This window comes from Hypomesus transpacificus, chromosome 9 (assembly GCF_021917145.1).
Source record: "Hypomesus transpacificus isolate Combined female chromosome 9, fHypTra1, whole genome shotgun sequence".
Classification (NCBI taxonomy): Eukaryota; Metazoa; Chordata; class Actinopteri; order Osmeriformes; family Osmeridae; genus Hypomesus; species Hypomesus transpacificus.
In genome coordinates, this window is record NC_061068.1 from 5,192,425 (window position 1) to 5,220,378 (window position 27,954).

General features: G+C 49.4%; 1 protein-coding gene across 9 annotated transcripts in view; it reads right to left on the reverse strand.

Moving 5' to 3' along the window:
• Positions 1-8,883: 8,883 nt before the first annotated feature.
• The window catches only part of magi1b (membrane associated guanylate kinase, WW and PDZ domain containing 1b), a 106,352-nt gene continuing 87,281 nt past the window's right edge, over positions 8,884-27,954 (reverse strand). For 5 of the 9 annotated variants that reach the window (XM_047024865.1, XM_047024863.1, XM_047024864.1 and 2 more), the window contains 10 exons: positions 26,867-27,113; positions 24,284-24,375; positions 23,201-23,393; positions 21,715-22,008; positions 18,919-19,086; positions 15,942-16,035; positions 15,740-15,827; positions 15,051-15,194; positions 13,911-14,049; positions 8,884-10,849 (listed from right to left, as the gene is read on the reverse strand). In XM_047024865.1, the coding sequence (XP_046880821.1) occupies positions 9,600-10,849; positions 13,911-14,049; positions 15,051-15,194; positions 15,740-15,827; positions 15,942-16,035; positions 18,919-19,086; positions 21,715-22,008; positions 23,201-23,393; positions 24,284-24,375; positions 26,867-27,113 (2,709 nt within the window). In that variant the 3' untranslated portion in view covers positions 8,884-9,599. Of the gene's footprint in view, positions 10,850-12,216; positions 14,050-15,050; positions 15,195-15,739; positions 15,828-15,941; positions 16,036-18,918; positions 19,087-21,714; positions 22,009-23,200; positions 23,394-24,283; positions 24,376-26,866; positions 27,114-27,954 lie in introns of those variants that run through there. The other 4 variants (XM_047024868.1, XM_047024861.1, XM_047024862.1 and 1 more) reach the window with 4 other exon arrangements.

The following is a 27,954-nucleotide window of genomic DNA, read 5'->3' on the forward strand; positions in this document are numbered from 1 at the left end:
TCCACTCACTCCAGCCCCTGGTACCTCCTGCACGGACACAAACACTCCCCCCCACCCCCACCCCCACCCCCCGTGGCTTGCACCCTCAGCACTGCTGGAAACAACTGATAGTGTAAGCATTCTGAGAATGTGCCTTCATCACAACACTCTCCTCTCTAATAAATGGCTTGACAGCCAGATAAAAACGATGGACGGGGATGATTCTGTCTCCCCACCTCCTGCTCTCCTCCTGGTTCAGGGGGAGGATGGAACCTGGATGGAGGATGGGCGCCGTTGGGCGTAAACAACGAGAAATGGAGAGGTACAAAATGAGCGCAAGGTACGTAGAAGAGCTGGAAGAAGCCTCCTGGTGTCTGGTTGTCACACTTCAAAGACTCTTCCTGGAAATTACAATGCTGGACCAGGACGCGCCTTGACTGAGGCAGACATCCCTGAGCCCTGTTCAGTTAAGCCCCTGCCTCCTCCCTCAGTGCTGTTGGTTTATCAGTTGACTCACTTAACACACGCCAACAGCTCGACATCTAAGGGTTCCCGGGCACATATCTTTGGCCTGTGTCTGGAAGTCATGAGGGACCACGGCAGGTCAGAGGTCGACGGGACTAGCTGTGAAGAGCACTGCTGTGTCAGTCTGCTGCTGTGCGCTGGTAGCGTGATGGAATCTACAGACTGGGAGTCTCTCAGCATGTATGCACTGATAACAAGGGTCAGATAACCCCTGTTGGCCTCCGTCAGTCAGGCAGGCCTCACCAGTCAGAGTCAATGATGAGGTTGAGGGGGGGGACTCAGCTGGAAGTTCCAGCCCTTCACGTCCAGGGCAGGGTCAGGGACTTGGAGAGATCTGTGGAGGGGATGGTTCAGAAGGCAGGTCAATGGTTATAGTAAGGTCATGACTTTTACAACTGTCCTATCAGCCACTCACAGCTCTGGTGTAGGCTGTATAAGAGGAAGTCAGAATCTTACACCTTTAGAACATAGCACAAATCTACTATTTCAACATTTGGGAAGAGGCTGTTGTTATTAATGTAGAATATGAATTTACACAGTTTACTGGTAATATCTTGTGTTTGGTATTCGAGCTGAACAGGACATAACATTTACATTTTACATTTATTCATTTAGCAGATGCTCTTATCCAGAGCGACTTACTGTGTGTACAGGGACATTCCCCCCGAGGCAAGTAGGGTGAAGTGCCTTGCCCAAGGACACAACGTCATTGGGCACGACCGGGAATCAAACCAACAACCTTCTGATTAATGGCCCGACTCCCTAACCGCTCAGCCATCACCCATCACACATAACATATCAGTAGCTCCAACAATAACAGCACAAGCAATACAGCAACAAAAACGGTGACATCATTGCGATGGTGTTATTGCGAGTAGAAGGGCAGAGAGGCTGTGTTTGTCTCTGGGAGTGTTCCCAGAGACAGTATAGACTACGTCAGGACACTTGTGCTCAGAGAGCTTTCCCAGCTCTGCTACGTCAGAGAGATCGGACATGAGCGGGAAAAGCAGGGCATGCACACACATCGTCCAGAGACCAGGACGACTAAGTCCCCATGAATCTGTCGAGTTCCAGCACAGCTTTAATGCTCTGTGTGCACATAAGCACGCGTGCACCCGAACACAAACACAAATAAAGGTCAGCTGAAATGTTCAGCCAGCCACTGTAAATATTATATTTTGTGATAAAGGGTAATGTCTTTGGCATGAGAAAACTAATGATGCCTGTAAGAGAGAAAGGGAGCGAAAGAGAGAGGGAACCAGAGAGAGAAAGAGAGAGAGAGAGAGAGAGAGGGAAATTGAAAGAATGAAAGATAGAGAGACAGATTGAGAAAAGGAAAGAGGGAGAAAGTAAGAGAGAGAGCGAGCGAGAGAGAGAGAGGTCGAGAAAGAGAGAGGGCTGAAAGAAAAAGTAAGAGAAAGAGAGAGAGAGCAAAAGAGAGAGAGAGAGAACAGAGAAAGAACAATTCTGTGTGTTTCTATTTTCTCTCCCTAGCAGGCAAGGACTAGTTCCCTGGAGGTCTCCTCACTGGCCTCTACACAGACTTCATGCTTACGGAGCTTTTCCCACAGAGCTGGTCTCTCTGTGTCCACGGCCCTGCTGTGTGACCTGGTCTCACTACACGCTGCGACAGACAGCCTAGAGACCATCACTTCCTGTGTTACTCCATCCTGGCCAACCCAGCGCTCCATGCCCCAACCACTGGTCTACACAGATTCCCCCTGTCCCAGTTTGGAACGATTCCATTTCAAAGCAGTGAGTGAGTGGAACGGCGTACTTCAATTCCCCTTTCAGTGAAAACACCTTACGTCCTCCCAGGAAGCTCGTCTTTTCCCGTCCTGACGAGGAGTCCGGAGGAAGTCCACGTATCGTTTTTTTGCACAACACTTCCTGTTGTAAGGTGTGAGGTGTGACGCCATGGCCCAGGCCTGTGGACCCAGCCTTAGCTCCATTGTGTGGCCTCCCAGACTGAGCCCAGAGGATGGGACCCTCCCCAATCAGCCTTCACTCCCCCTTCATTGTCTTCATCTGTGAGGTGTTCCAGGACCCGTGCGTGGGTTTACGTACGAGACTGGAGCAAGAAGATCGGAAGCTCGAAGAATTCCAGGAAGGGACACGCATCATCTGGGTGGTGGGAATACTAAGGTGTGACAAAGCACAACCCATTTCTCCTGGCCAGGACGCCCAGTGAGAGGAGGAAGAGCTCCACCACTGTGAGCCAAAGAGGAGAAGGTGAGCCGTGCTTTGAGGCATCATCAGATATAAACACAATGGAACAGGAAGTTCCATGTTCTTCCCTCCATTTTTCAATCCGGGAAAGATGAAGACCATCGTTCCTTGAAGCTCCTCTGCAGTTCCCCTCCTCTTCTCTTCACATCCTGACCCTCTGACCAACTCTCCTGTCACAGTGTTTCTTTATCGTGGTGGACGAGAGCATTTCTAATTCAGTCATGGTGTTCACGACTAACCCTTAACCTGTGCATTGTCCATATCTGAACCCTCCCATCATCAGGCCCTTCTCTCCCATGCCTCTGGAAATATGTTGGTTCACCCCACTTGCCCTTGTCTCTCACTTCCCCCACTCAGCGTTTCCTTGCGGTACGGTACGCTGTATAGCCATGCCAGCATCTGTTTGGATTCACAGGAGGAGATAAGAGCACCATCTGAGGCCATAAACAAGGTTCGTAATAGCGTCCAACCATGATGACACCACTGGCAGGCTCTCTGAGGGGGGCTTCATCTGTTACTCACCAGGCCAGTTAGGGGCTGACAGGGTTTGATTCACAACACTTTTCTTTTACTTCCATTTCCAAGGAACAATACAACAAAGGAGTTTTGATGTATGAATGTCGTTGTAACCCCTAATAAAATACATAATCGCTTGTCAGGTCAGACATCAAGCATTCTGGGTTGCTAAATAGTTCTATTGGACTTGTTCCCGATAGTGGAGATGTGGTTTGTGGACAGGAGGGACACGCAGACAGGATAGGGGACGTTGTGTACAATGTGACTCATTGTTTTCAACATACATCCTCCTGTTCTAGCCTCTGTTAGCAAACATCAGCCAGTTTTCCTGAGAAAGGCTCTGAGTCATAGCAGACTAGCCATGGGAGCAGTGGCAAAAATCTGCGATACATTTTTTTGGGGGGGGGCAATTATCAATTTTTCTCATGAGCAATTCCTGAGGGGGACAAATTACTGCTGTAACACATAACCTACATTGTAATATGTTAAATGTATATTATTAATATTATTGACATTTACTTATGTTAACGGTTTTACAGTGATTTATTGGGGGGGGGGGCAACTCATATTTTTCCCAAGATGGGGGGGTCGTGTGTCCCCCCCCACCCGGGATTTCCGGCTATGCACGGGAGTCGACATGGAGTTTCCACCACCAGAGCCGGTCCCACGGCCAGCCCAGTCCAAAGTGAAGCACCTCCTCTGGGGCAGTGTCTCCTCCACAGTCGCTTGGCAGATGGAGGTTTACGCCTGCTATGGTCAGCCCCTAAGCGTGCCTGTCTTTGTCCCCAAGGCCAAAGGGCCTTTGTTCAGCAACAACAAAAAGAAGCCCTAAGATATAAAGCAGGGGGAAAGTCTCAGGATTGTTTGGTGCTGGTGCAGGACCGAGCCTTCAGGGAACACAAAGCAGCAGAGTCCATCACCCCACATCGGAGCTGCTGACAATACCACACTGTACAAAAAGCCATTGTGCCGGAATGTTTATTACAAATGTATCCTTCGTTATTTCTATTTGGCTTTCTGCTACGGGCGGCCGGTCAGGTCAAACAGCAGATGGATATCGAAGTTGTGTGTTTTCCTTGGCAAGCAACTGGCTTATTAGCATGCAATGGATCTAATGTGTACCTCCCTTCTCAGCGCCATGTCTGTGTTTGGTCAGGTGGCTGAGAGGTTAGGGAATCGGGCTAGTAATCTGAAGATTGCCAGTTCGATCCCTGGCCATGCCAAATTACGTTGTGTCCTTGGGCAAGGCACTTCACCCTACTTGCCTCGGGGGAATGTCCCTGTTCTTACTGTAAGTCGCTCTGTATAAGCACGTCTGCTAGATGACTAAATGTAAATGTTGTGTGTGTGTAAATGTATAAGACTCCCTTTTATGTGCATGGCCTTTAGACTATTTAGAGAAGAACAACACAGTCAAAAGCTGCTTGCAGTAATATCGACTTGGCATCTCAGTCATTAACTTAGTCATTAACTGGGAAAGTATATTCACACAATGGAGTTTTAACTGCATTTTGACAATGCTACATATTAAATCAAAGGCCAGCAGCCCCTACATACTTGAGTTTGGTTAACTAGACAAAGACAGAGCTAATCCTGTGAGACATAAGGAGGCAAGAAGTGCACTGCTTACAGTATACACAGCCTGCTGGCTCAGCACATTACCAGAGCAGACTTTTCTTTGATTCATTGGGTCTACACCAGTTTATCTATATCCCTGGCTCTGTTGATGGATAGGTCCTCTCTGGAGCTGATATATGTTGGTAGTGTGAGTGCTGCTAAGTGCAGAGGTGCACGTCCTCCCCAGATGTAGGGTCCTGGATGGTGTGGGAGAATCTTCGTTGAACTGGACAGACACAGCGAAAACTATATTGTTTCTGTGGTGAACACTAACCTCTCCCACACTCTTTCCCCTTGTCTCTACTCATCTCCTCTTCTCACAACACATATGCATCAGTCAGCAAATCATTTATCAGTCCACTATGCCTCCCCAAACACTAACACAGTAAGAGATATTTCATCATGAGAAAATGGGTGTTTGAAGTTCACTTCTGAGAGTGTGGGTTGAGACCATTGTCACTAATATCACTCTGAGGTAAAGGGAGAAAAACACTACAGATCTTTTGTTATTTTAACAATGTCGAATGATAGACAGTAGTGCCAGTGAACCCACAGTCTGAGCAGTGAGCTGGAGGATGGGTGGCTGTAAAGGAGAGACACTTCAGTAGCATGTGACTCTGCTCATTCCAGCACAAGGACTGAACCCTGGGTAAGCCTTGGACCCAGAAAGACTGAACCCTGGGCATTTCTATTATGGGAAGGATGTTGCGCTCTTAATCCTTAGTCACTTGTAATTCATCTATGCCACACTGTTTGCTAGCAGTATGTGAGTCACACTGACAGACACATTTGACAGCTGAATGGTTGTAACCCGACCTGACATCAACAGTAGAGGGCGCTATCCCCCCATATTTGATCCACGTCCCAGCGCTTTCTCCAGTCTTGAAGGACTGGATTAATAACCAGACCGAGGAGCAGCTAAGCACTAGACCTTGGCTTCACAGGAACACAGCTCCTGTAGCTGATATTGATCCGTGTCTTCTACACAGACACTCAGTGACATAGACTGATGGGTCACTCCCTGGTACTGGCCTTGGGTCAAAACAGGCAACACCAAGGCAACCATCCACATTCTAACAGACAGGGGGAGAAGGAAGATGTGATGCTGTTCAAGCATCATTCAAACCCCTTCGCTTCTGCTGTGAGATATAGCTTAGATGGAAGCCATATATCTGCCATAAACTGAGCACAGTTTTGCAATCTTCAAGGCAAACAATTGATGCCGTCTCTACAGTGAATCTGTTGTGTCTTTCGCTGGCCACAAGGTGGCACTGTGGTATCCACGGTGCCCACATGAGGACTTTGTGCAGACAGTTTGGATAAAATGCAACACGTCAATCTTCCAGTAATTTTATATCATGTATTAATCCAATCAATTGAAGCACTTTAATTCATACTCTACTCAATTCTAACTCTTTAGCAGCAGACCACTGAGAATGGAATTTTCTCTGCCACGGTATAATATGATGAGTTCCTTCTCACTGTTGTGCTAAAGAAAATGAACTTGGCTCTCTGGTGTACCAGGACCGACAGTGTACCCAGCACTGTCATTAAACAAAATGCAGAGAGCTCCCTCTGTGATTCTTAATTGATGTTGGGAACCCAAGATGACTATGGCTGAGAAAACAGCAGCTATTTCTGAAGCAAAAAAGGTTACTGCATAAGAAGGCTTTTCCTTTCCTGTAAAATGTTCATCATCAAACCAAAAGAAAGCCATATCTGCTTTGTGCAGTGCCAAACTAACACTTAACATTCTGTCTTTGGAAGCAAGGCCGTGAATAAATATTTTACTTGACGTCAAACCCAAAAATATTTCTGGTTAAATGAAGGCAGAAGGGTGAGGACAGCTATCAAGGGCATATTCTTACTGAACAGTTGGTTTCAGCTCTTCAAGTATGGATTGAATTATAACATATCATCTAGATCCAGATTAGATGTTTCGACTAACAGATCGAGACAGGTGACACCAATGTACCCTGATGAGTATTTGGTCGTGCTGACTGGATTATTGATTACACCCTTATTTTCCGCTGACCAAGAATGTCTGCTAATTACCAAGTTCCCTTTTCAAAACTCCAGGGATCTGCACTCATAAGCAGAGCACACAGCATATCTTAACAGAGAGGTACTTCCAGAGGTTTTAAACTCACACACTGTTGCCTTCCCTACAGGGCATGCTGGCTGGCCTGTGCCCGCATGGCTGAGGGTTCTGCCCTGGCATCCCAATCTCCAGACAGCTCTTCAACGTCCATCATCACCTGAAATAACACTTTACATGGATATCAATTTCAATGGTTATATATTTTTGGTTTGTGTCTGAAAATAATCAGATTGTGTATGTTCCACTTGAAATGCAAGCTGACACACGTTGCCAAAAATAACTTAGAATTTTTTATTTACTTCCCTACCCTCCTGGCAAGCACGCAGTTTGCCTAGAAGAACACGGCTGTCATCTCAGTTCCCGTCAGGTTACAGTCGACAGGATGGAACCCGTTCCAGTGTTACCATGACAACAAGAGAAAGGGGGCTTCAAGGTCAGAAAGCCCCCAAGCCGAAGCAGGTCTGATTGGGGGGGTTGTCGCCAAGCAGCTGTGACGTCCTTATTAATGATTTTATTACCTTAACCAGTCTGGGCGATGAGGTGATATATTTTCACCAGTGATTGGTTGTTCATCATGACTGGGTCATGCAAGCAATAAAACTGTCTCGAATTCTACATTTGATAGAGAGATACTGTTCACAGGGAGATAGAGAGACCGGGAGAAAAAGAGAGGGAGATGGAGAGGAAGAGATAGTCAGTTATCTCCACACTGTTGCATCGCTGTTGTGCTTCTTATTAGAGCAGACCACTGCCTGCTGTGGACTATATGACCTACAATTTATTTTAAAAAATATGACTGCAAATTATTTGACCCATTGGTTCATCCCACAGGATTAGAAATAATAAAGGGTCAATCTAGGGCACAGATTATAGTTTTATTCCAATGGAGTTCATAAGCATTTGAGTGGTCTCCTGGTCTATAGTGTGATCACCCAATTGGACCTCAAGATTGTGTGTGACTGAATCCCTGTCTGTCACCTAGGAACTCCAGGTAGCCCTTTCCTCTGTCACCTAACCAGAGATGGGAAGTAATGAAGTACAAATACTTTGTTACTGTACTTAAATTAGTAGTACATTTTTCAGATTTAACTTTTAATTTAATTCCTTAAATTTTTTACACAAATATCTGTAGTTTCGACTTCTTAAATGTTCAAGTGAGGCTAGTTTCGAAAGGTTTAAAATATATTTTCGAAAAAAGGTTTTGATAAACAAGTTTTGAAAGGTTTAAAAACGAATTTAAATAAAGTAAACAAATAAGATTAACAACATAAAAATAAACGTTTTTGCGAGGTGTTGTTTGAATAAAACATCGAAACATTCCTGATTAAAGTGCAAATATCTGTACTTTCTACTTCTTAAATGTTCAAGCCAGGCTCGATACTTAAGTTTTGTTTGGTGGCATGATCTCTCTCTCTCCTTTCACAGTGGGTGAAAAAAATGTTTTGAAAAAAATGTTTTGAAAAAAATGTTTTGAAAAAAATGTTTTGAAAAAAAGGTTTTACATTGTATTTTCTTCGAAAGGTTGAACAAATATCTTCCAAAAGAAATAAACATTAAAAGTTAAAGATTTTTTTAAATGTTTTTGTGTCATGTTTTGTGTGAAAAACACTTTTGGCAATTTTTCGTTTAGATTTATTTTTGATTTTTTTATGTGGTTATGGGTGAGATAGGGAGTTGGCGATGTCAACATGACTGAGACTAGAGACATTCCTGATCACCCATAATGAATATTCAAAATTGTCTGTGTCAAAAAGAATTCCTGGCGAATGCGCTACATATCTATAGTGTATTTTTGTATAGTATAGGATAATTAGGAGTGCATTACTGTATGAGGGGGTCCAAAGAGCATTTTTATTTGACTAAAGCCAGAAGATAGTTATATGAATGGCTTAACATAAACAAGAAACTCACATTCATCTGTTTAATATATTATTTTTTATTGTAACATTGTCATCATCATAGTTCAACTTTTTAATTTCCCTTCATTTATTTAAAATGATCACCTCTGAATGTACACATACTGCAAACTGTCAAAAAATATACAAACAAATGCAGGCTTGTGCTATAGTCTGGTCAAATGTCTAAAAAACTGTGGCACTGGGGGAGAGAGGAAAAAAGAGAGAGAACCCAAAATAATAGAAGACATTGAAACTGTAAAGACATGCACAGCATCTGTGTTGGCACCAGTCACAGGACAAGGTGACTGAGGTGCTTCCATGGGCTCTGTGTGGAAAAGTACATACATGTCATCAGGTGTCAGAGAAACACCTCAATCAAACAAAAATGTAACTTAAAAACGCTCTTCAATAGAACTGTTAGGCACATCAGTTTTTTTATGGTTTTACATTTTCTGTAAAAGTCAGATACGTGTAGAATGCTTTACCCAGGAACAGAGGAAAAGAACCCGAAAATAATAAAAACCAACAGGAAAAAAATAGATCCTACTTCAGCTGTTAAAAGTAGTTTTATATTCGCTGTCTGATAAGGAACACAGGAATGTCATAATCAATAAGTTAGGTTAATCCAAGGTCCGTGTGTTTTTCCCGCTGAGGTGGTTCTGAGCTGAATGGAATGAGCCAAGATGCATTACGTATGGTCCAATCAGATGCTCAGATCTTTGGGGGAGGTCCAATCAGATGCTCAGATCTTTGGGGCTCTCCTTGTAGGTCTTCCTCTGGGGCTCAGGGAGGGTGGGCCTGGACGAACGCCCACCGCTGGATCTCAGCGTGTTGTAGTACTCCCTCAGCCTCGGCGCTCCCTCCTCCTCCCCGCCACGTCTCAAGCTTGCGACCGGTGAGATGTCCCTGCCCAGGCTCCGCCCTCGGTAGCGTGACTCGGGGGGAGACTCCCTGGAGGGCGAGCTTCCCCTCAGCAGCGAGCTGTACCGCTTGTAGGCAGAGTCCGAGTCGGGAGTGTGTACCCGGGGCAGGTATCTCTCTCCATAGGGCTCTCTCGGGGAGCGGGCCAGGTCTCTCAGCAGGGTGTCTTCTCTGTAGGAGCGCTCCAGGGACGAGGTCCTGAGAAGCCGGCTGTCCCCAGGCTCAGGCAGCCGTGGGACCTCCCTGTTGAGGCGGGCGAGGGCTGGGGACTCCCGCAGAATACTCTCCTCCTCTAACAGGAAGCTGGGCTTGGGGCCTGGCGGCCGGGCTCCTGCCACATCACTGCTGGGCTTCCACTGGCCCTGCTCCGGGGAGGGCTGGCGGTACGGGTCTGAGGAGCGGGCGCGACGCCTGGCAGGGGATTGGTGTCGGGTCTGGTGAGGAGACCTGTAGGGGGAGTGGTGACGCTGGGGAGAGCGGTGACGCTGGGGAGAGCGGTGACGCTGGGGAGAGCGGTGATGCTGGGGAGAGCGGTGACGCTGGGGAGAGCGATGGCGTTGAGGGGAGAGGTGGCGTTGAGGAGAGCGATGGCGTCTGCCGGGGGAACGATGGCGTCTGGCGGGGGAGCGCTCGTACCCGTGCCCCTGCCCGTGGCGGCTGTCCAGGGTGTTCTCGGCGCTGCGGGCCCGGCTGCGGCCCCGGCTGCGGCCCTTCTCCGGGGAACGGTGTTGGTGGTGCTGGCCTCCGCTCGACGTCTTCCCCTTCTCTGTCTTCCCCTTCTCTGTCTTCTTCTTCGGCTGCTTGCTCCCGCCCGTCTCCCCTTTGGACTTGTCCCCCTTGCGCTTGCCCTTGCTCTTTTCAGGGGAGCGCTGGCGGCTTTTGGGATGGAAGTGGCTCTTGTCCTCCTTCTTGGTGTCTTTGCTGCGGGATGGTTGTTTGGGGTCTGGTTTGTAGCTGGACTCTGTTGGTGCGTTGGCTCGGCTTTCAACAGAGGGCTGGGCACTTACTTCCGAAGCGTTTTGTACCCTGGCGGCTGGGTCGACGGTGCCGTCGACGCCGATGTCTGGGGGGACAACATGACATAGAGGGAAGGGGGTGGGGGTGAGACACACACAGGCAGAGACGCTACACCACACTAGACCATGCTCTGTTAGTATCACACACATGGAACCACTACAGATGTTAACGTCAGAAAGTCGTTACAACTACAGCTGATGGTGATGCATTAGTAGAGCTCTTTAACTTACGAGGCCGAGGCGGAAATGGATGAGCAGCCAAAGCTTAAGGATGTTACTTACAACAAGCCTCTCTCCAGTTCTCCAGCTTGGCCCGGTACGGTTCGGTACAGGGGGAGCTGGATGGCAAGTTTGAACCCGTGTTGCCTAACGGGCCAGCTGGTGTTGGTGAAGCTGATTCAGTTCTGCCATGACTAATTCATGCTCTCTCATGCTCGGTAAATGTTTAATGCAAATAAATAAAAAAAAAGCAAATGGGTTCTGAGAGCAGAGTAATGAGCTTTATAATGTATGAGCGTGATGGGATAATGTTTAGAGCTGTGGAGTTTAGGCAGTGCAAGGTTTAGTTTTAACATTCTGATCTCAGCTGATCTGCTCAGAATAAACAAATGAAGGACAACACATTTAACAACAAGCTCTAAAACGTAGCCTTCAGAACTTGTTGTTAAAAAATATATATTTCTACATAAGCAACTTTATAAAAGGCAACTCAAAATACAATAATCTAACTGAACCGCCATGACAAAGGGAATCTTACATTGGTTTTCACAAAAAAAAATGCTTTAACAAGAAGCTCTCAAACATGGCCATGATCTACCAGGAGGGCTGGCATGTCAAGGTGGGATGCATAAATCCATTCCGATTGGTCAGCATGATACTAAAGCAGCGATAGCGACGGCGGTACTGGCAATGCATTCTGGGTGAATGAATTTGTATGCATGGAGTAGAACACGGCACGGTGAGTTGAGGCCACAGCATATATATATATATATATCCAGAGATAGAGAGAGATAGAGATAGAGATAGAGATAGAGATAGAGAGAGAGAGAGAGAGAGAGAGAGAGAGAGAGAGAGAGAGAGAGAGAGAGAGAGAGAGAGAGAGAGAGAGAGAGAGAGAGAGAGAGAGAGAGAGAGAGAGAGAGAGAGATAGAGATAGAGATAGAGATAGAGATAGAGATAGAGATAGAGATAGAGATAGAGATAGAGAGAGAGAGAGATAGAGAGAGAGAGAGAGAGAGAGAGACACAGACAGACAGACAGACAGACAGACAGACAGACAGACAGACAGACAGACAGACAGACAGAGAGAGAGAGAGAGAGAGAGAGAGAGAGAGAGAGAGAGAGAGAGAGAGAGAGAGGAATATAGAAAGGAGTGAGAGAGACAGCAAGAAGAGAGAGAGAGAAGCCAGGACAGTTACCGTGGTCTGATTTTGGCCCGATTGGTAAAGAGAAGGTTCTCCCATCTTTTCATTTTTCACACATGCAGCCAGATGGGGAGCAACAACCCCTGAGGTAAGGAAGAGCCCAGTGCAAACAAGGGAGAGACAGATAAAGAAAACAAGAGAAAAGCATAGGGTTTAGATCCTCACACCAGTAGAAGGAAAGAAATGACAGTTTGTGTTTTGTTCTCACTGGAAAAAAGTGTTTATTTGATCATTTCATCATTCAGAGAAAGAAACAGTCCAGGAAATTGCCCAAACCCTTAAGCAAAACTGAAATCAACAGTTACAGAGGAAGTCCTGGAGCCCAGTTCACAACGGTCCACACACACACACGCACGCACCTACAGTACACACACATCCACACTCAAAACAGCAGAAAACCCTACACCCAAAAGAGAAACAGCATGAGGCACACACGCGCGCACGCACTCGCGCATACGCACACACACACATCAAACACCATATGAAGCAGTTTACATTGTCAACAGAAAAAAGAAACACTAGCGAACATGTCAAAGGGTGTAAACTAAAAAGTACAAAAATGGTAAAAAAATATACAACCTCACAGAGATGTCATATTGGTGCAGGAAAACATAGCACATTCTTGGCGCAACATGAATGAAACCTTTCAGATGGGCACATCCCCCAGACAAATAAACATTAAGATGACTTGTGACTATCAATCAAAAGATCAATACAATACAAAAAATGAAATATTCCATAAATATTATGGATGAAAAAAAAAAAAAACATATTTTTTTGATTTACACTGACAAGCTCATGCAGCAATATATTTTGTATTTAATATGTGGATTGGTTCATGGCTCTGTACAAAAACAAAAATACTTGTAAAAATGCTTCTTTCTTTTACTTACTGTACATAACTTATGTATTAGTGGCAGAATAGCGTTCTGACTAGGGTTGGGTGGAGTCCCTATCACAGTTTTCTAATGACATTAACAGTAGGCGCTAATAACTCCATTGGTTTGTGTCCTACACAGCGGAGTTAGATGGTATAAAAGCCTTAAAATGCTTCATTTGAATGAAGTTTTAACCTAAGACCTCACAACTCAGTAGCTTACATTCACCTTCAATAAATATCATAAATATCCTCATTACGCCACATCCCAAAGCTTGGAGATGCAATCAAAGCCAAGTGTAACCCAATTATCACAGGACGCAATAGATCGCGTTTCCTTTCCTTACCCTCAACCCTAAAAATAGCATTCAGTTAGGACTCAATAATACATAGATCCACAATATGAAACATTAATCTTTTATGTATTGATTTCCCTCCTTTGTCAACGTTTCTTTTTTTTTATGTGGCATTGTACAAACCCCCTTCACACTCCAAAGTCCCAGAATGCCTTAAAACCCCGCTCCCAAGCTAAATATGCCGCAGCCAGAAGGTGAAAGGTGACAGTAGGGGGACATCGGCTGAGAGCAGGTGACAGCAGAGAGGACAGGACCCGCGGGAGCACCGAAACACTCAGGTGACAGTGGCAGCCAGAGGTGACCCACCAGGAGGGGAGGGGAGGGGGGGGGGGGGAGGGAGTCCTCGTACCCCGGACCCACGACTCCCCCCACCCCCCCAAGCCAGTTTCCCCCCAGAGCCTTCAGGGGGTGAAGACGGGGGAGAAGGGAATGTTTTCGTAGATTGACCCACCATATTCCGGAACCGAACCGTCTCCCCTCTTGAGGACCAGGTGGGCACGCCGCCCCCCGTTCTTGATCAGTTCTATGGCACGGGCGTGCCTCATGCCCTTGGTGCTCTCGCCATTAATCTCCAGGATTTCATCTCCGACCTGGTGAGGCAGAGGCAGGGAGCAAGGAGAGGGTAACAGAGGCAGGGAGTGAGGGGGGGGGGGGCACAGACACAGAAAGACAGGGAAGGTGAGGCATTTGAGGAGGCAGGAAGACAGGTTGAAAGTGGGTCCGTAGTGATGAGGGGGTGACGGGACAGTCAAGGGAGGCAAGAGGAAGGACAAATCTTTAAAAAGGACAGCTCTAATAACAAGGGTAATATTTCTTTCAAACCCGCATTTCATGAGAAGGAAAATGGTGTCAAAGAACATTTTGTGTGCAGCCTGTGGAGAGAGAGAGAGAGAGAGAGAGAGAGAGAGAGAGAGAGGGGGGGGGGGGAGGGCACAAGGCTGCTTTATTCTCTACGCCTCAAGTTATCTGTCAGAGCTCTCTCCATCGGGGGAATTTCACTCCTACAGAACTGGGTCTCCTACTGCCACTCTGCACCTCACACAACCTGGGCCTCATATCTATTCTAACATGGCCTGGTGCAGCACGCACACGCACGAGACATACATCACAGCTTACTTGTCAGATATGTTGACGTGACATTTTCAGCAATAAAGGAAACCTTAACATCCAGTTGCAGCTCACACACTCACAGAACAATTAGCCTACATCCTGCAGCTCTCCTGTGGGGAGAGGGACGGTGTGTGGTGAAGCAGTGGGCCAGGCGAGCTCTCGTCGAGCACGCTGCCTCTACTCTGTGGACACGCCCACATGCAGATGATGTGGAACGTACGTGTTGAGATCATCACTTAAACCGATGAGAGGATGCCTCAACAGGGGTTGTCTAAGTGTGGGAATGACTGGTCACTGACAGAATCCACACCTGGCGTCTGGGGAGACGCTACCCTCACTTGCACTAATCAGACGACTGCCAGAAAGAGATGGCAGGCTTGGCATGTTGGGCTGGGTGGGGGTTTGGATGCTAGGCTGGTGAGGAAGCTGGTGTGGGTGGAGGGAGGGGGTGAGAGGAGGGAGGGGGTTAGAGGGGACGTACCCTCATGTTGCCGTTGCGGACGGCGGCTCCGTCCTCGGCCAGTCTCAGGACGTACAGGTCCATGTTGTACTCACGGCCCCCTCGCAGGCTGAAGCCAAACCCTTTGTTGTCTCGCTCCAGGTCGACGGAGTACAGCTCAGTGTCCTGAGGCAGAAACACACACACACACACACACACATACATACAGACACGCACATACACACAGGCACAGACATGCGCGCGCACACACACACACCAAGGTCACATTGGTGGTTCAGCGGTGGCTAAATGTGTCTGTGAGAGGGCTTGAATTTCAGTGAGGGACAAACACCACCTTTAGGTAAGTCACACCTATTTTGAACTTCTTTGTGCATGTGTGCGTTTTGAATAATTGATGTAGTGAACTCTGGGTGTGTCTACAGACAGACGGAGTGAGACACAGGCACCACAAGGACACAGTCCCAGCATCCTCCAGCAGATCTGGATCAATGCTGTCATGATGCCATCATACTGCCCTCCAACCGACATCTCGTACAGTACATCTTGTGCAGTCCAGTACATTACCTCCTAAGTAAATGTCATGTCCCGCAAACAGAACTCAGACATACAGAAGTTCTTAAGGTGACACCATCACTGCACTGATAGATAATGAATGGATGTACTGACTTTGTAGATGGGAGGGTGGATGGAGAGCAGGAAGTGTCCCGTACCTGGGCTGGAGGTTGTGTCGGGGCCGGGGGAGGAGGGGCTTGTGGGGCCTTGAACTCAAATGACTCCTGTTTTGGTTTGGTGTTGCTTCTGGAAGGAGACAGACAGATGGACCTCCTAGTTAGATACTGATCACATCTTCTTGGCTCGTCCGGTGGGACTACAACATCCAAGTATGACTCCATGTTCCAGCATGCCTCTCACCTAGCCTCAGGTGCTGCCTGTTGCTGGGGCGTGTGAGTGGTGGTGATGGTGGCGATTTTCTCAGCGTTGGTGAGCAGGGATGCGTTGGAGGACTCTGCGAGGAGGAGAGAGGAGAGGTCAGCCAGGCTACAGGAGGACAGCAGTACAGAGCCATGAGCACCAGGACAACAACAGGTTAGAACCAGGACAACAACAGGTCAGAACCAGGACAATAACAGATCAGAACCAGGACAATAACAGGTCAGAACCAGGACAACGACAGGTTAGAACCAGGACAACGACAGGTTAGAACCAGGACAAAAACAGGTCAGAACCAGGACAATAACAGGTCAGAATCAGGACAACAACAGGTTAGAACCAGGACAACAACAGGTTAGAACCAGGACAACAAGTCAGAACCAGGACAATAACAGGTCAGAACCAGGACAATAACAGGTCAGAACCAGGACAATAACAGATCAGAACCAGGACAACAACAGATGAGAACCAGGACAGTGACCCAGCAGTACCAGGCCAGTCCACCCACACCACAGTCCTGGTATGAAACTCCCGGCCCTGTGGGGGCAAGGTCCTATAACTGGAAGTCCTCTATGTAATCACAACACTCTGACTCAAGCTCCACTAAGCCACTAGTCCCTTAATCAGCAGCTATTATGCTTAGCAGCAGGCATGAAACAGCAGTTACACCAGCATTTCCTCACAGACTCCTGTAAGCCTACACCCACGACTGCTACATAACAACCATTCCTATCTTTCATCTCCACCTCCACCCCTGCCCTGCCCCCTCTAATCCCAGCCCCTGCTCAGTATTCTCCTCACAGTCACACGGTCCACGGTCAATCCCACCTTCATCTATCCATCACTCCCCCGCTGGTCCCCTTGGATCCCATTGGCTTAATTCTCCATTCAGTCCACGGCTCCGACACAACAGGCTGGCCAATCAGGGCTGGCCGTTGTGGGCCAGGTGAGTTTGATCCAGGCCCGCTGGGATGTGCTGGTGCAGACTTAGGGTTTGATGTTTGCCTGGCCGATGCATCCCAAAGCCTTAAAATAGACCCTGGTTCATTTCCTCCTTTGGTATCAGCTGTGAAGCAGGCTCTGCGTACAGCAGCCCTCCCCCCCATGTCCCCTCCCCCCATGTCCCCTCCCTTCATGCCCCCCCAGGGCTCCCTCCCTCTCTCTGCTTCCATACCTCCCTCTACCCCTTCTTCCATTCCCACCCCCTCCTACCATGGCCCTGTGTTCAAGTCTTTACCACCCATCCTCCCTTTCTCCCCAACCTCATCCCCCTCTCCTCAACCTCATCCCCCTCTCCTCAACCTCATCCCCCTCTCCTCAACCTCATCCCTCCCTCCCTCCGGGCTGTTCTCCCCCCCCGACCCTCCGCTGCCATCCTCTGCCTGTTGTTTTTTTTGTCCGTCTTGAAACATTCAGGGCACACAGAAAAGCACTGAGCTGTCTGCCTAATCGCTCTCTCGCCCCGGCCGTGCACCAGCGCATGATGTGGAGGGGCGGAGGCAGGGGGCGTGGCAATCTACATGAAGAATGAGGAGGGATGCACACAGGGGAGACTGTGTAAGGGAGTAACAGGAGTTCACCCTGCGCCGTTATATACCAACAACATTGACAACCTGGCCACCAAATGAGGTGTGGTTGGTTCCTGATGAAACTGTAAGCCGAGCGCGGGGCTTTAAGTGAAGCATTAGGTGTAATGTGCTGTATCCGGAAACAGAGCTGACTCCATTTCCAGTGGTGGAGGAGCCAGCCTTACTCTCACCCCCCTACTACACGCATCCCCCAGAGAGCTGCACTCAACAGCAGGAGGCAACCTGGCCCTGGATCTCCACACAGACTGGCATATTCGCTCGCACGCACGCACACACACACACACACACACACACACACACACACACACACGGATGAGACACCCACACAAGCCACAAAAACAGACACCAACCCTCCCAGTCCTCTAACACTCTGTACTTTTAAAACACACCTCCCTTCGTTCTTGTCTTCTTGACAAAACAATTTCAGCTCTGTGTTCTCATCAGCTGCTTCACAGAAAGGCTTTCATCCGTGGAAAACAAGCCGAGAAAAAGCAACTGTGGACAAATAGCTCCAATTTCCCTAACATGCAGGTTGACAAAAGAGGATTGCATCCACTGGCTCCATCACTGTGTCCTCCCCCCTCCCACCACCACTTAATTAAACATAATTTATGTACCATGATAGGGTGATCTGTCAAAGCAGCACAACACGCATACACACAAACACGGACACAAATAACTACTGTACCCAAACAGACATACACACACAAACCCTCTCCCCCTTTCTCATCTCTCTCTCCCTTCCACATCCCTCTCTCTCTCTCTATCCCTTCCACATCCCTCTCTCTCTCTCTCCCTTCCACATCTCCCCCTCTCCCTCTGCAGTCCTTTGACAGCTGAATTACTCTTGCATGTTTGGGAGGTATATGAGACACACGGATGCAGAGAAGTTTCCTCTCATCTTGAGGAGCAGCTCTGTTGACATGGCGGGGGTGTTCTATTCAAGTCACATCCCCAAGCACAGCATCCACCACAGCGTTTACATAACCCCAACCCGGGAAGGCGTAGAGCGCGCTCAATCCACCAACACCCTCTGTGCTATACCTACGCTTCATTTGTTACAATCGAGGTAAGACTGCTAGGAGAACCACCGACAGGAGCTGGACCAACAAATCCATCGTTTCTGTACATGCACTCGTTAGAAATGTCAAACAAACCCCAAATTTGACTATAGTGAGTGCATGCTGTGTGGATGAATGTCACGCTGGATGAGGTGAGGCCTGTGGATGAGGCCTGTGGATGAGGTGAGGCCTGTGGATGAGGCCTGTGGATGAGGTGAGGCCTGTGGATGAGGCCTGTGGATGAGGATGAGGCTGTGGATGAGGCCTGTGGATGAGGATGAGGCTGTGGAGCCGTGCTCCTCCACTCACCGTCTCCCGGGATGATCCTCAGAGTGACGGTGTTCCCGGCCTCCTTGATGAGGTTGACGATGTCTGAGTGGGACTTGTTGGTGATGGAGCAACTGTTAACAGCCAGGATGCGGTCTCCCACCTTCAGCTTCCCACAGCGGTCCGCTGGGCTCCCCTCGATGATGCGCCCTATTTTGTGGGGCATGGCCACACATGCATTTCCAGCTTTTTTTTTTTTTCAGCAACAAGTCGCATTTTGTGCGATTCAGTGTGTGTTGTGGTGTCACAGGGGTTGAGGAAAGGTGTGATTTTAGGAAAGGGCGAAAAGAGGGGAAGAGAAGGAGGAAAGAGAGGGTCAGAAGTTGAAGCGTTAATTAAACCAAGCCACCAACTGCCAGTAAAGGTTTCCCAAGAAAATGTTTGCTGCCCAAAACATTTAAAGCGTTGAATAGGAACAAAAGGGAAATTCGGATGGTACATTCTGCAGAAATAAGCCTCTCTAGTCTCTCCAGTCACTTAAAATCCAGTTTTCTAAAATGTCAGTCATTTTTTTTATGACTGACATTCTCCCTCTCATTCCACACCTCCCCCAGCCCTCTCCCTTCAGCAACATCCTTCGCTAATCCAGCTCCAAGTCCTGACCAAACTTCTATTTGCTTTAGTACATTCCATGCAACCAACTCCTAATAGTGGAAAACTAACAAACACCTCAGAGCACACGTCTTCCTCTGCCCTGAGGTCCTTTTCTCCATCTACACACACTTCTACACAGCCCGTCATGAAGGAATAAATGGAGCGCGCATCGCTCTCAATATCTCCATTCTTCTCCTTTTCTTTCTATCTGTTTCCCTCCCTCCTCCTTTCATTCCAGCAAAAAGCCCTTTCTGTCACTTCCTGTGCTGTCACTTCCTGTGCTGTCACTGGAGTCCCTATGAGCTGTGTGGGGGCTGAAGCCCACTGAGCTGTGGAAGAAAGGCCTCCTCAGAAGAGGCCACAGGCTGCAGTTGGTTTTCACTGCAGCAGGAAGTGTTTGACAAGCTGGCAGAGACGGAGAGGACTGAGAGAGGACTGGCAGCTAGCAGCTATCAGCTAGCCAGCTACAGTGGCAGACAGTGGGTGTAGCTTGGCTACGGAGCCACTGGATAATTAGAACTCAATTCATGACGATGCTACTTTTATGACCATCTTTGATCAAAGGGGTAGTGCAGCGAGCGCTGTGAGGATTTGTCAACAGTTTGCGGTTGAAAAAGGGGGCTTTGCTAGCTTGTTGGCTGCAATGTCAAGTTAAGCAGTGTAAACCCATTATCAGCAGCCCCACACCCACAGGCAGAGGAACATAGTGAAGGAAATGCTAGGCCTGCAAGAAGCCTGGGACTGGCCTGAGAGACCTGGCCCCGAGGCCGTCAGCGCTCAGCCGGCAGGAAGAGAGCAGAGAGCACATGGCACAGAACAGACACCAGAACAAAGGACATGCATGGTGACATCATTCTCAAACTGTGTGTGGATGTACGAGGGTAGCAGTTAAAGACAAATGAATACAGTTCCAGGTATTCTTTCAACATTCTACTTCAGGTTAGAAATGTGTCTGGGACTGTCTGATCTTAGTTACGTGGTTATTGCTACCTATACTTGGATACACTATACCAATCTCACACTACTAATGTCCCTTCCCTGGTAGACTTCATCATTGAGACATCGTCAGCACAGTGACAAGATGTTCATCAGAGCCATTTAAGTGCAGCTGAATTATACAGGCCTGTTATGCAACACACTTTCACTGGAGATCAATTATGAAAGGCTGCTATGAATTTTACAGCTGCTGGAGAAAGGCTTTTAGTGTCTCTCTCTGTCTGCCAGAGAGAGAGGGAAGAGAGAGAGAGAGGATGAGAAAGAGAGAGGATATGAGAGAGAGAGGATATGAGAGAGAGGGAGAGAGAGAGAGAGAGAGAGAGAGAGAGAGAGAGAGAGAGAGGATGAGAAAGAGAGAGGATGAGAGAGAGAGAGAGAGAGAGAGAGAGAGAGAGAGAGAGAGAGAGAGGATGAGAAAGAGAGAGGATGAGAGAGAGAGAGAGATAGAGAGAGAGCACTACTCCCACTGAGGATGGATACAAATCTTATTGATCTAAAGTGGCAGAAATAACTATCCGGCTCAGAAGTGGATTTTCACACACTGTGTACAATACAGAATACATTTTTGGGGGGTGGTTGTATAAATAAGGATAGTTAAAGAAGTCTGACAGATGGTGTCTCTGAATTCCATCCAGTCCAGTCCTGTATGTGAGCACGACCCTGACCTAGCCTTGCTGAGTGACCTGGCGCAGGGAGGCAGGGTCTCACCTGACCTAGCCTTGCTGAGTGACCTAGCCTTGCTGAGTGACCTAGCCTTGCTGAGTGACCTAGCCTTGCTGAGTGACCTAGCCTTGCTGAGTGACCTGGCCTTGCTGAGTGACCTGGCCTTGCTGAGTGACCTAGCCGTGCCGAATGACCTAGCCTTGCTGAGTGACCTAGCCTTGCTGAGTGACCTGGCCTTGCTGAGTGACCTAGCCGTGCCGAATGACCTAGCCTTGCTGAGTGACCTAGCCTTGCTGAGTGACCTAGCCTTGCTGAGTGACCTAGCCTTACTGAGTGACCTAGCCTTGCTGAGTGACCTAGCCTTGCTGAGTGACCTAGCCTTGCTGAGTGACCTAGCCTTACTGAGTGACCTAGCCTTGGTGAGTGACCTAGCCTTACTGAGTGACCTAGGCTTACTGAGTGACCTAGCCTTGCTGAGTGACCTAGCCTCGCTGAGTGAGCTGGCGCAGGGAGGCAGGGTCTCACCGAACGTGGTCCCCGCCTCGGGCCTGGACACGGAGGACACGATGACGAAGCCGAAGCCCTCGTTCTCGCCGCGCCGGATCTCCACGTCGTACGGCTGCAGGGCAGTGTTGACCGCGGGCACCCCGCCCCCCCCGCTGCCGATGCCGCTGGTGGAGCCGCTGCCGGAGCTGACGGTGTTGAGGGAGTTCTGGCTGCCCTGGGGGGTCCGCTTCTCCTCCGTCAGGGAGGGGGCCTGGGTGCTGCTGTGGTGGGAGGAGGCCGGGGACGGGGGCACCTCGCCGTCACCTTTAGACGCTGTGGAGGTAAGGGGGAGGGGGCAGAGGTATGGGGGCGGAGGAGAAGATGAAAGAGGTGGGATAGGGTCCATAAAGGGAGCAGGGGGATGATTGGATATGTTAGAGGAATGGAAAGATAAGAGGGCAGGAAAGAGGATGAAAGGGGATGATGAGAACAACACCGTCAGTCTCTCCCATGCGTTTAACGACGACATGTACATTTCCTCACTCTAAAATAAAACATATCCTTAATCAGGGTGAACACCAGCTCCGTGGCTTGCCTTTCTGCAGCCGTAATGATCCCACAGATGAGAGGAAGCCTGCACGGGGGGAATCCAGTCCTCTACCCACCCACCTTTGATCTATTTCCCTCCACAACATCTAAAGGAAGGGCTGGCGTGTTGCATCACGGACCAAATGCTTCAGTTTCATTTTCTGTGTGGGTGCGGAGGGAAAGCGCCTCATATTCCTTGGTGCCTGGCGGCCCCTATGTTCTCATTCTGGGCTTTTTCATCAGGCAGAAGGTTGGACACCCTCTCCGTCATATTTAATGGCCTTTATTTATCCTGCTGAAGGGCAGAGCAGGGGCTGAGGCTGTGTTCGCCGGCTCTGACAAACGTTTCCACCGCAAGCCCAGCCTTGTCAAAGAGCAGGAGGGTGACCCCTCCAAATATCACCTGGGCCCTGAAGCCGCTGATGGGCTCCGATGAAGACAGATTGAGCAGGGAAGGCAGACAGCAGCTCTCAACACGCCAAGAGTACAGCAGGTCCTCAACGCGTAGCTACTGTAAGGCTGGGTGTCAAACCTGCCCCCACCTCTCATATGCTATATTGTGGAGTTTCTAGACGCTCTCAACTTGACGGCTCTCACACCCCATTCAAGATGAGGTCTGATTGGTTGTTCTTGTGTATAAAGGGAATTGGTTGTTTGGCCAATATTTAACCCCCTACACTACTGAACATGACAGAGCTGAATGCAGCAGTGCTGAACTTCTGAATCCAAAACTACTGAACTACTGAACAGTACATAATAGAACTGAATCCGCACAGCTGAGTACACGAACGGCTGAACAGAGCAAACACCGACACACTAAAGTTGACCAAAGAAATGTGGCATGAACCAACGCAGCATATGTGACTAGGGCACATCAGAAGGCAGCGTGCTAACATAACAGGCAGCATGTGTGGTGTGTGGTGACCCCCGGCCTCACCTGCGTAGCCCGTCTTGCGGCGCACTGTGAGGTTGACGTGGCCCTGCTTGGCGGCCTGCTGCATCAGCTGCACCACCAGCTGGTGTGACTTGCCCACCACGGCCGTGCCGTCCACAGAAGTGAGCTCGTCCCCCGAGCGCAGGCGGCCGTCCTCGTCCGCGGCGCCGTACTTCACTATGTGCCCGATGTAGATCTAACAAACACAACACGGAACGGTCAGGATGCAGTTGGATGACGCACGCGCACATGTGACCCCCCCCCCCCCGCCTCCAGTGGGCCTCTGGGGAGATTGGGCTAGAGAACGGAGGTTGACAGTGGAGGGTTAGTCAGGGCGAATAGGGTGCTAATGGAATTGTGTCGGTCCCTGTCTCTCCTGACCAGACCCAGACTTCACACAATGGTTGCTCCTACACTGGTGGGTCTGGACATGAGTGTGTGTGTGTGTGTGTGTGCGTCCAAGTCAACTGCTGTCTGATGTCTACTTCTCCAGAATTTACAGCTGCACTAAACCTTGGGAGAATACCGCTAGTCGGGCCATAAACCAAGACCATGGCTCCTTCCTCTCAGTCTCTTTCCCTCCCCAGCTGGCTCCACTGGCAGGTCCAAAATCTCTGATGAGTCATCATTCTCCTCCTCCTGACCAGTGCTTGAGAACCAACACTTGGCAGCTTTCGAGAGGAGAAGTGGAGAGAGGTGCTGTATATCTTGTGTCTGATTGAGGTAACATGAAGGGGATGCTGGAAGGTGTGGTGCAGCTAAAGAACTGAAGCTTCCAGATTAATCTGGCTCCAAACAACGAGCTCTGAACCAGCTATTCCATAGACATAAAAACACAACCAATGGAAAAGAATGTAAGCCCCGAGCCTAACTGTAAGATTAGAAGTTATAGGATTTCCGGGGGGAAGTCTATACAATTTCATCACATTTATCTGTACTGCATGACCCATAGGGTTAACACGTACTGGTTGGTTGAGTTTAATGCTGTTAAAAGAAATTATCCAGGTACAGAGGATTTTATCAGTCTTAGAGTACATGAACATGAGCGTGCATGCAGCTTTACTGGGATGTGTGGAGCTGACTCACCGGTTCTCCTGGCTCGTTGCCTCCCAGGATCCTGAAGCCGAAGCCTGTATCCTTCCTCCACAGGAAGATGTCCTGCTCCTGGAAGTCTGGCACTGAAACCACACAGCCAATCACAAACATAACTACACCACCTGCACAATCACACCAACCAATCAGTGGGACAGTCTCATTGTGAGGGGTCAAAAGGTGAAAGTATATGTCTGCGTGTGGGTGTATGCGTGTGGGGGAAGGGGGCTCTACCAATGTGTTATGTAAAATCCCCCTCTGCACTATTCCCTACGGGGGACAGATACGGAGGCATGAGTAAACATCAGCTCCCATCAAAGGAAGGGGGCGGTCTCTCTGGGAGTCGACCTATCCCCAGGTACAGGCATTATATAAGCCGTCATAAGACTGGTCCAAAAAGCTCCTCTGAAGCCTGCAGGCTGCATAGTTATTCCACAAAAATATTCACAAAATCCTGTTGGATGTTTCAGTAGTGTGTGTCGCGTCACTGTTGAAGTGAGGCTCCCAGACACAGAACAGACTAATGAAGGATTTCTCATCCCATTAGCCTGTGGACGAGGCAACAACTGTATAACCGCTGGTTTTATCAACAGGGGGGCTCATTGGGGGGTCTGCTTCTACAGCCCTGTCAGGGGAATCTGAGGTGGGGGGCCGGGGGGCTGCGGAGGGGGCGGGTGGAGGGCCAGCTGTCAGAACGACCCTATGTTGCTAAGAACTGGTGCACTGCAGACTGACAGCTCATGGTTCATGTAGCACCAGAGGTGGTCAGGGAGAGGGCTTCAAGCCACAGCCTTCAATTTTGTGTGTGTGTGTGTGTGTGTGTGAGAGTGAGAGAGTGAGTGAGAGAGTGAGAGAGTGAGAGAGTGAGAGAGTGAGAGAGTGAGAGAGAGAGAGAGAGAGAGAGAGAGAGAGAGAGAGAGAGAGAGAGAGAGAGATAGAAAGAGAGAATAAGAAAAGAAAAGCTTGACTCAAGTGTGTTGGGAGGGCATGTCTGGAGTGTGTATTCAGGCTGTCTGTCAGAGTTAAGACGTGTGTGATCCTGGGCTCAGACTCCTTGAACAGCCTGTAGAGCTGGTCAGCCCTGCTGAAGCCATCAGGCTTAGCAGGTGGAGCAGGAATATGACTCCATCCACAGTAGTCCAGGAAGAGGACAGGGGGCTGGTGCTCCAGTCTCCAGCATTACCCCTGGCTAGTGGACAGGCTAGCAGGTCACAGGCTAAGTGCAGCAGTCTGACCTTCTCAGGACTAACCCTGGGAGGACAGTGCTGGGGCACAGGATCAAATCTAGAAATGACATCAGCTCCAAACACTATTGATCTGAACGTATCCATGACGTTTATGGTCTGGCTAACTCAGACCAACCAGCTCAGGTATGACTTGTTTTACACTTTCAAAAGAAAAGGATGGATTTGTTTATACGAGAAACACAGCCCAAGCTGCAAACAAGTTACACCACTTGTCACACGCTTCCTTTTTATCTGCCCACATCCTGTCTCGCTCTCTGAGCAGTGACTAACAAACAGAGGCAGACAGGGCTCAAGACCCAGTCATGCCTTCATCTCCTCAGGCCAGGGATGTACGAGTTCTTTGTAAAACCCTAACCTTTTCTCTCTCTCCTCTCTCCCCCCCCTTTCTCTCTCCCTCTCCTCTCTCCCCCCCCTTTCTCTCTCCCTCTCTCTCTCCTCTTTCTCCCCCCCTTTCTCTCTCCCTCTCTCTCTCTCCTCACCTCCTTTTTCTCCTTCCTGATCTTCAAACGTCTACTTTCCTCACTAACAGGAGGTTTCAGCTCCAACGGGGGTGGTGACAGCCATTGCTCCCCCATCCCTCCTTGAAGGCTCCTAAATCATGGAGGATCTCCAGAGGACCAGGGCACCACAGACATGATTAGAGGCTGAAGTCTCTCAACCCTGGAAGAGCCTCTCATCCTCTTTCTTGTCCTCAGACGGCCGCACTTGACAGTGGAGCTGAGGGATATTCCTGTTAATTAGGAGGCTAGTCCCCCCCCCCCCCTCCCTCACACACATACCTCACCCCCCCCCTCCCTCACACACATACCTCACCCCACACCCGCCTCCCCCATTTGAGACTCAGCACACAATGAGGAATTTATGGGACACTATATCCTCCATCGTCCTGGTCAATTACACAGCCATTTGTGATTCTGAGGAGCAGGGGATCTCGTAAGCGTGTTAATGACTGCACGAGCGGTAATTGGGCCTTAGTGTTAGTAGCAGTGGCAGTACTGCTGGCAGCTTTGGGGAACGTGGGGATAGTTACCAGGCTAAGCTATCAAATCTGTTGTACTACTCCCAGTCGTAGCTCCTCAAATAAAGTGCTACGGCATATCGTCCCACATGCAAGCCAAAAACACCACCCCAAAACAACAACAGGCACTTAGGAGCAGCTGGCAGCAGTAAGGGGTAAGAGGGGAGTGAGTGGTGTTGAAAAGACAGCTGCTTCTCTGGAGGTAGACCACTTACATACATGCAGGTTAGCCTTCATCCAGATCGCAGTCCTCAGGGGGAGCCCCAGGGCCACGCTTCATTCACCCTAGCCACCAAAATATATAATACTTACGCCTACTTTCATACATGCTCCTGGACTGGGCCCAGATCTTGAAGGGGTCTGGTTTCCTTTGGATGGTGCCGTCGGCAGGGATGTCTTGGGTTGGCAGCCCGGGAAGGGCCTGGGAGGGGGCAGGCGGCACGCTCTCGCTGTGGGGCGCGGCCAGGGAGGGGTGGACAGGAGAGTCGGTGTGGCTCGTGCTCCGGTGGCTGGACACACTGTGCTGGGAACTGTTCTGACTGTCCTTCCTCGCCAACTGCTGTTGAGGGAGGGAGGGAGGGAGGTGGGGAGGGAGGGATGGTGGGAGGGAGGGAGGTGGGGAGGGAGGTGGGGAGGGATGGTGGGGAGGGAGGTGGGGAGGGAGGGATGGTGGGAGGTGGGGAGGGAGGTGGGGAGGGAGGGATGGTGGGAGGGAGGTGGGGAGGGATGTGGGGAGGGATGGTGGGGAGGGAAGGAGGGATGGTGGGAGGTGGGGAGGGAGGTGGGGAGGGAGGGATGGTGGGAGGGAGGTGAGGAGGGAGGTGGGGAGGGAGGTGGGGAGGGATGGTGGGGAGGGAGGTGGGGAGGGAAGGAGGGATGGTGGGAGGTGGGGAGGGAGGGTGGGGAGGGAGGCGGGGAGGGAGGGAAGGAGGGATGGTGGGAGGGAGGGAAGGGCGAGAGGGAGAACGAGGGAGAGAAGCAAGGGCAGAAAGCGAAGAGACGTCACTGAGAGCATTAAGAAGCCTTAAATCGTCTCATTGTCAAAATAAACGACAAGAGGTTTATTTGCGATCTCGGCCAATGATTTTAACAGGTAGCACACTCAACATTGACACTCGGGATAAATCAGGCGGCTTTGTACGTCTCCTGGTAGAAAAGAATCAGAAAATAAAACACTCACAGCTTTAAAGCACGAAGTGAAATGATTAAGTCACTCTGCTGAGAGAGAGAGCGAGAGACAGAGAGAGAATGAGAAAGAGAGAGAGAAAGAGAGAGAAACAGAAAACCCCAGCTTCACTGACAAGAGTACATAGCCCATTCCTTTTGTTCAACAGAGAGCTGCATATATTAGTGAGGAGCCCTATTCCCCACTGCCTACCAGAAAGTCTTCTGAGCACGCA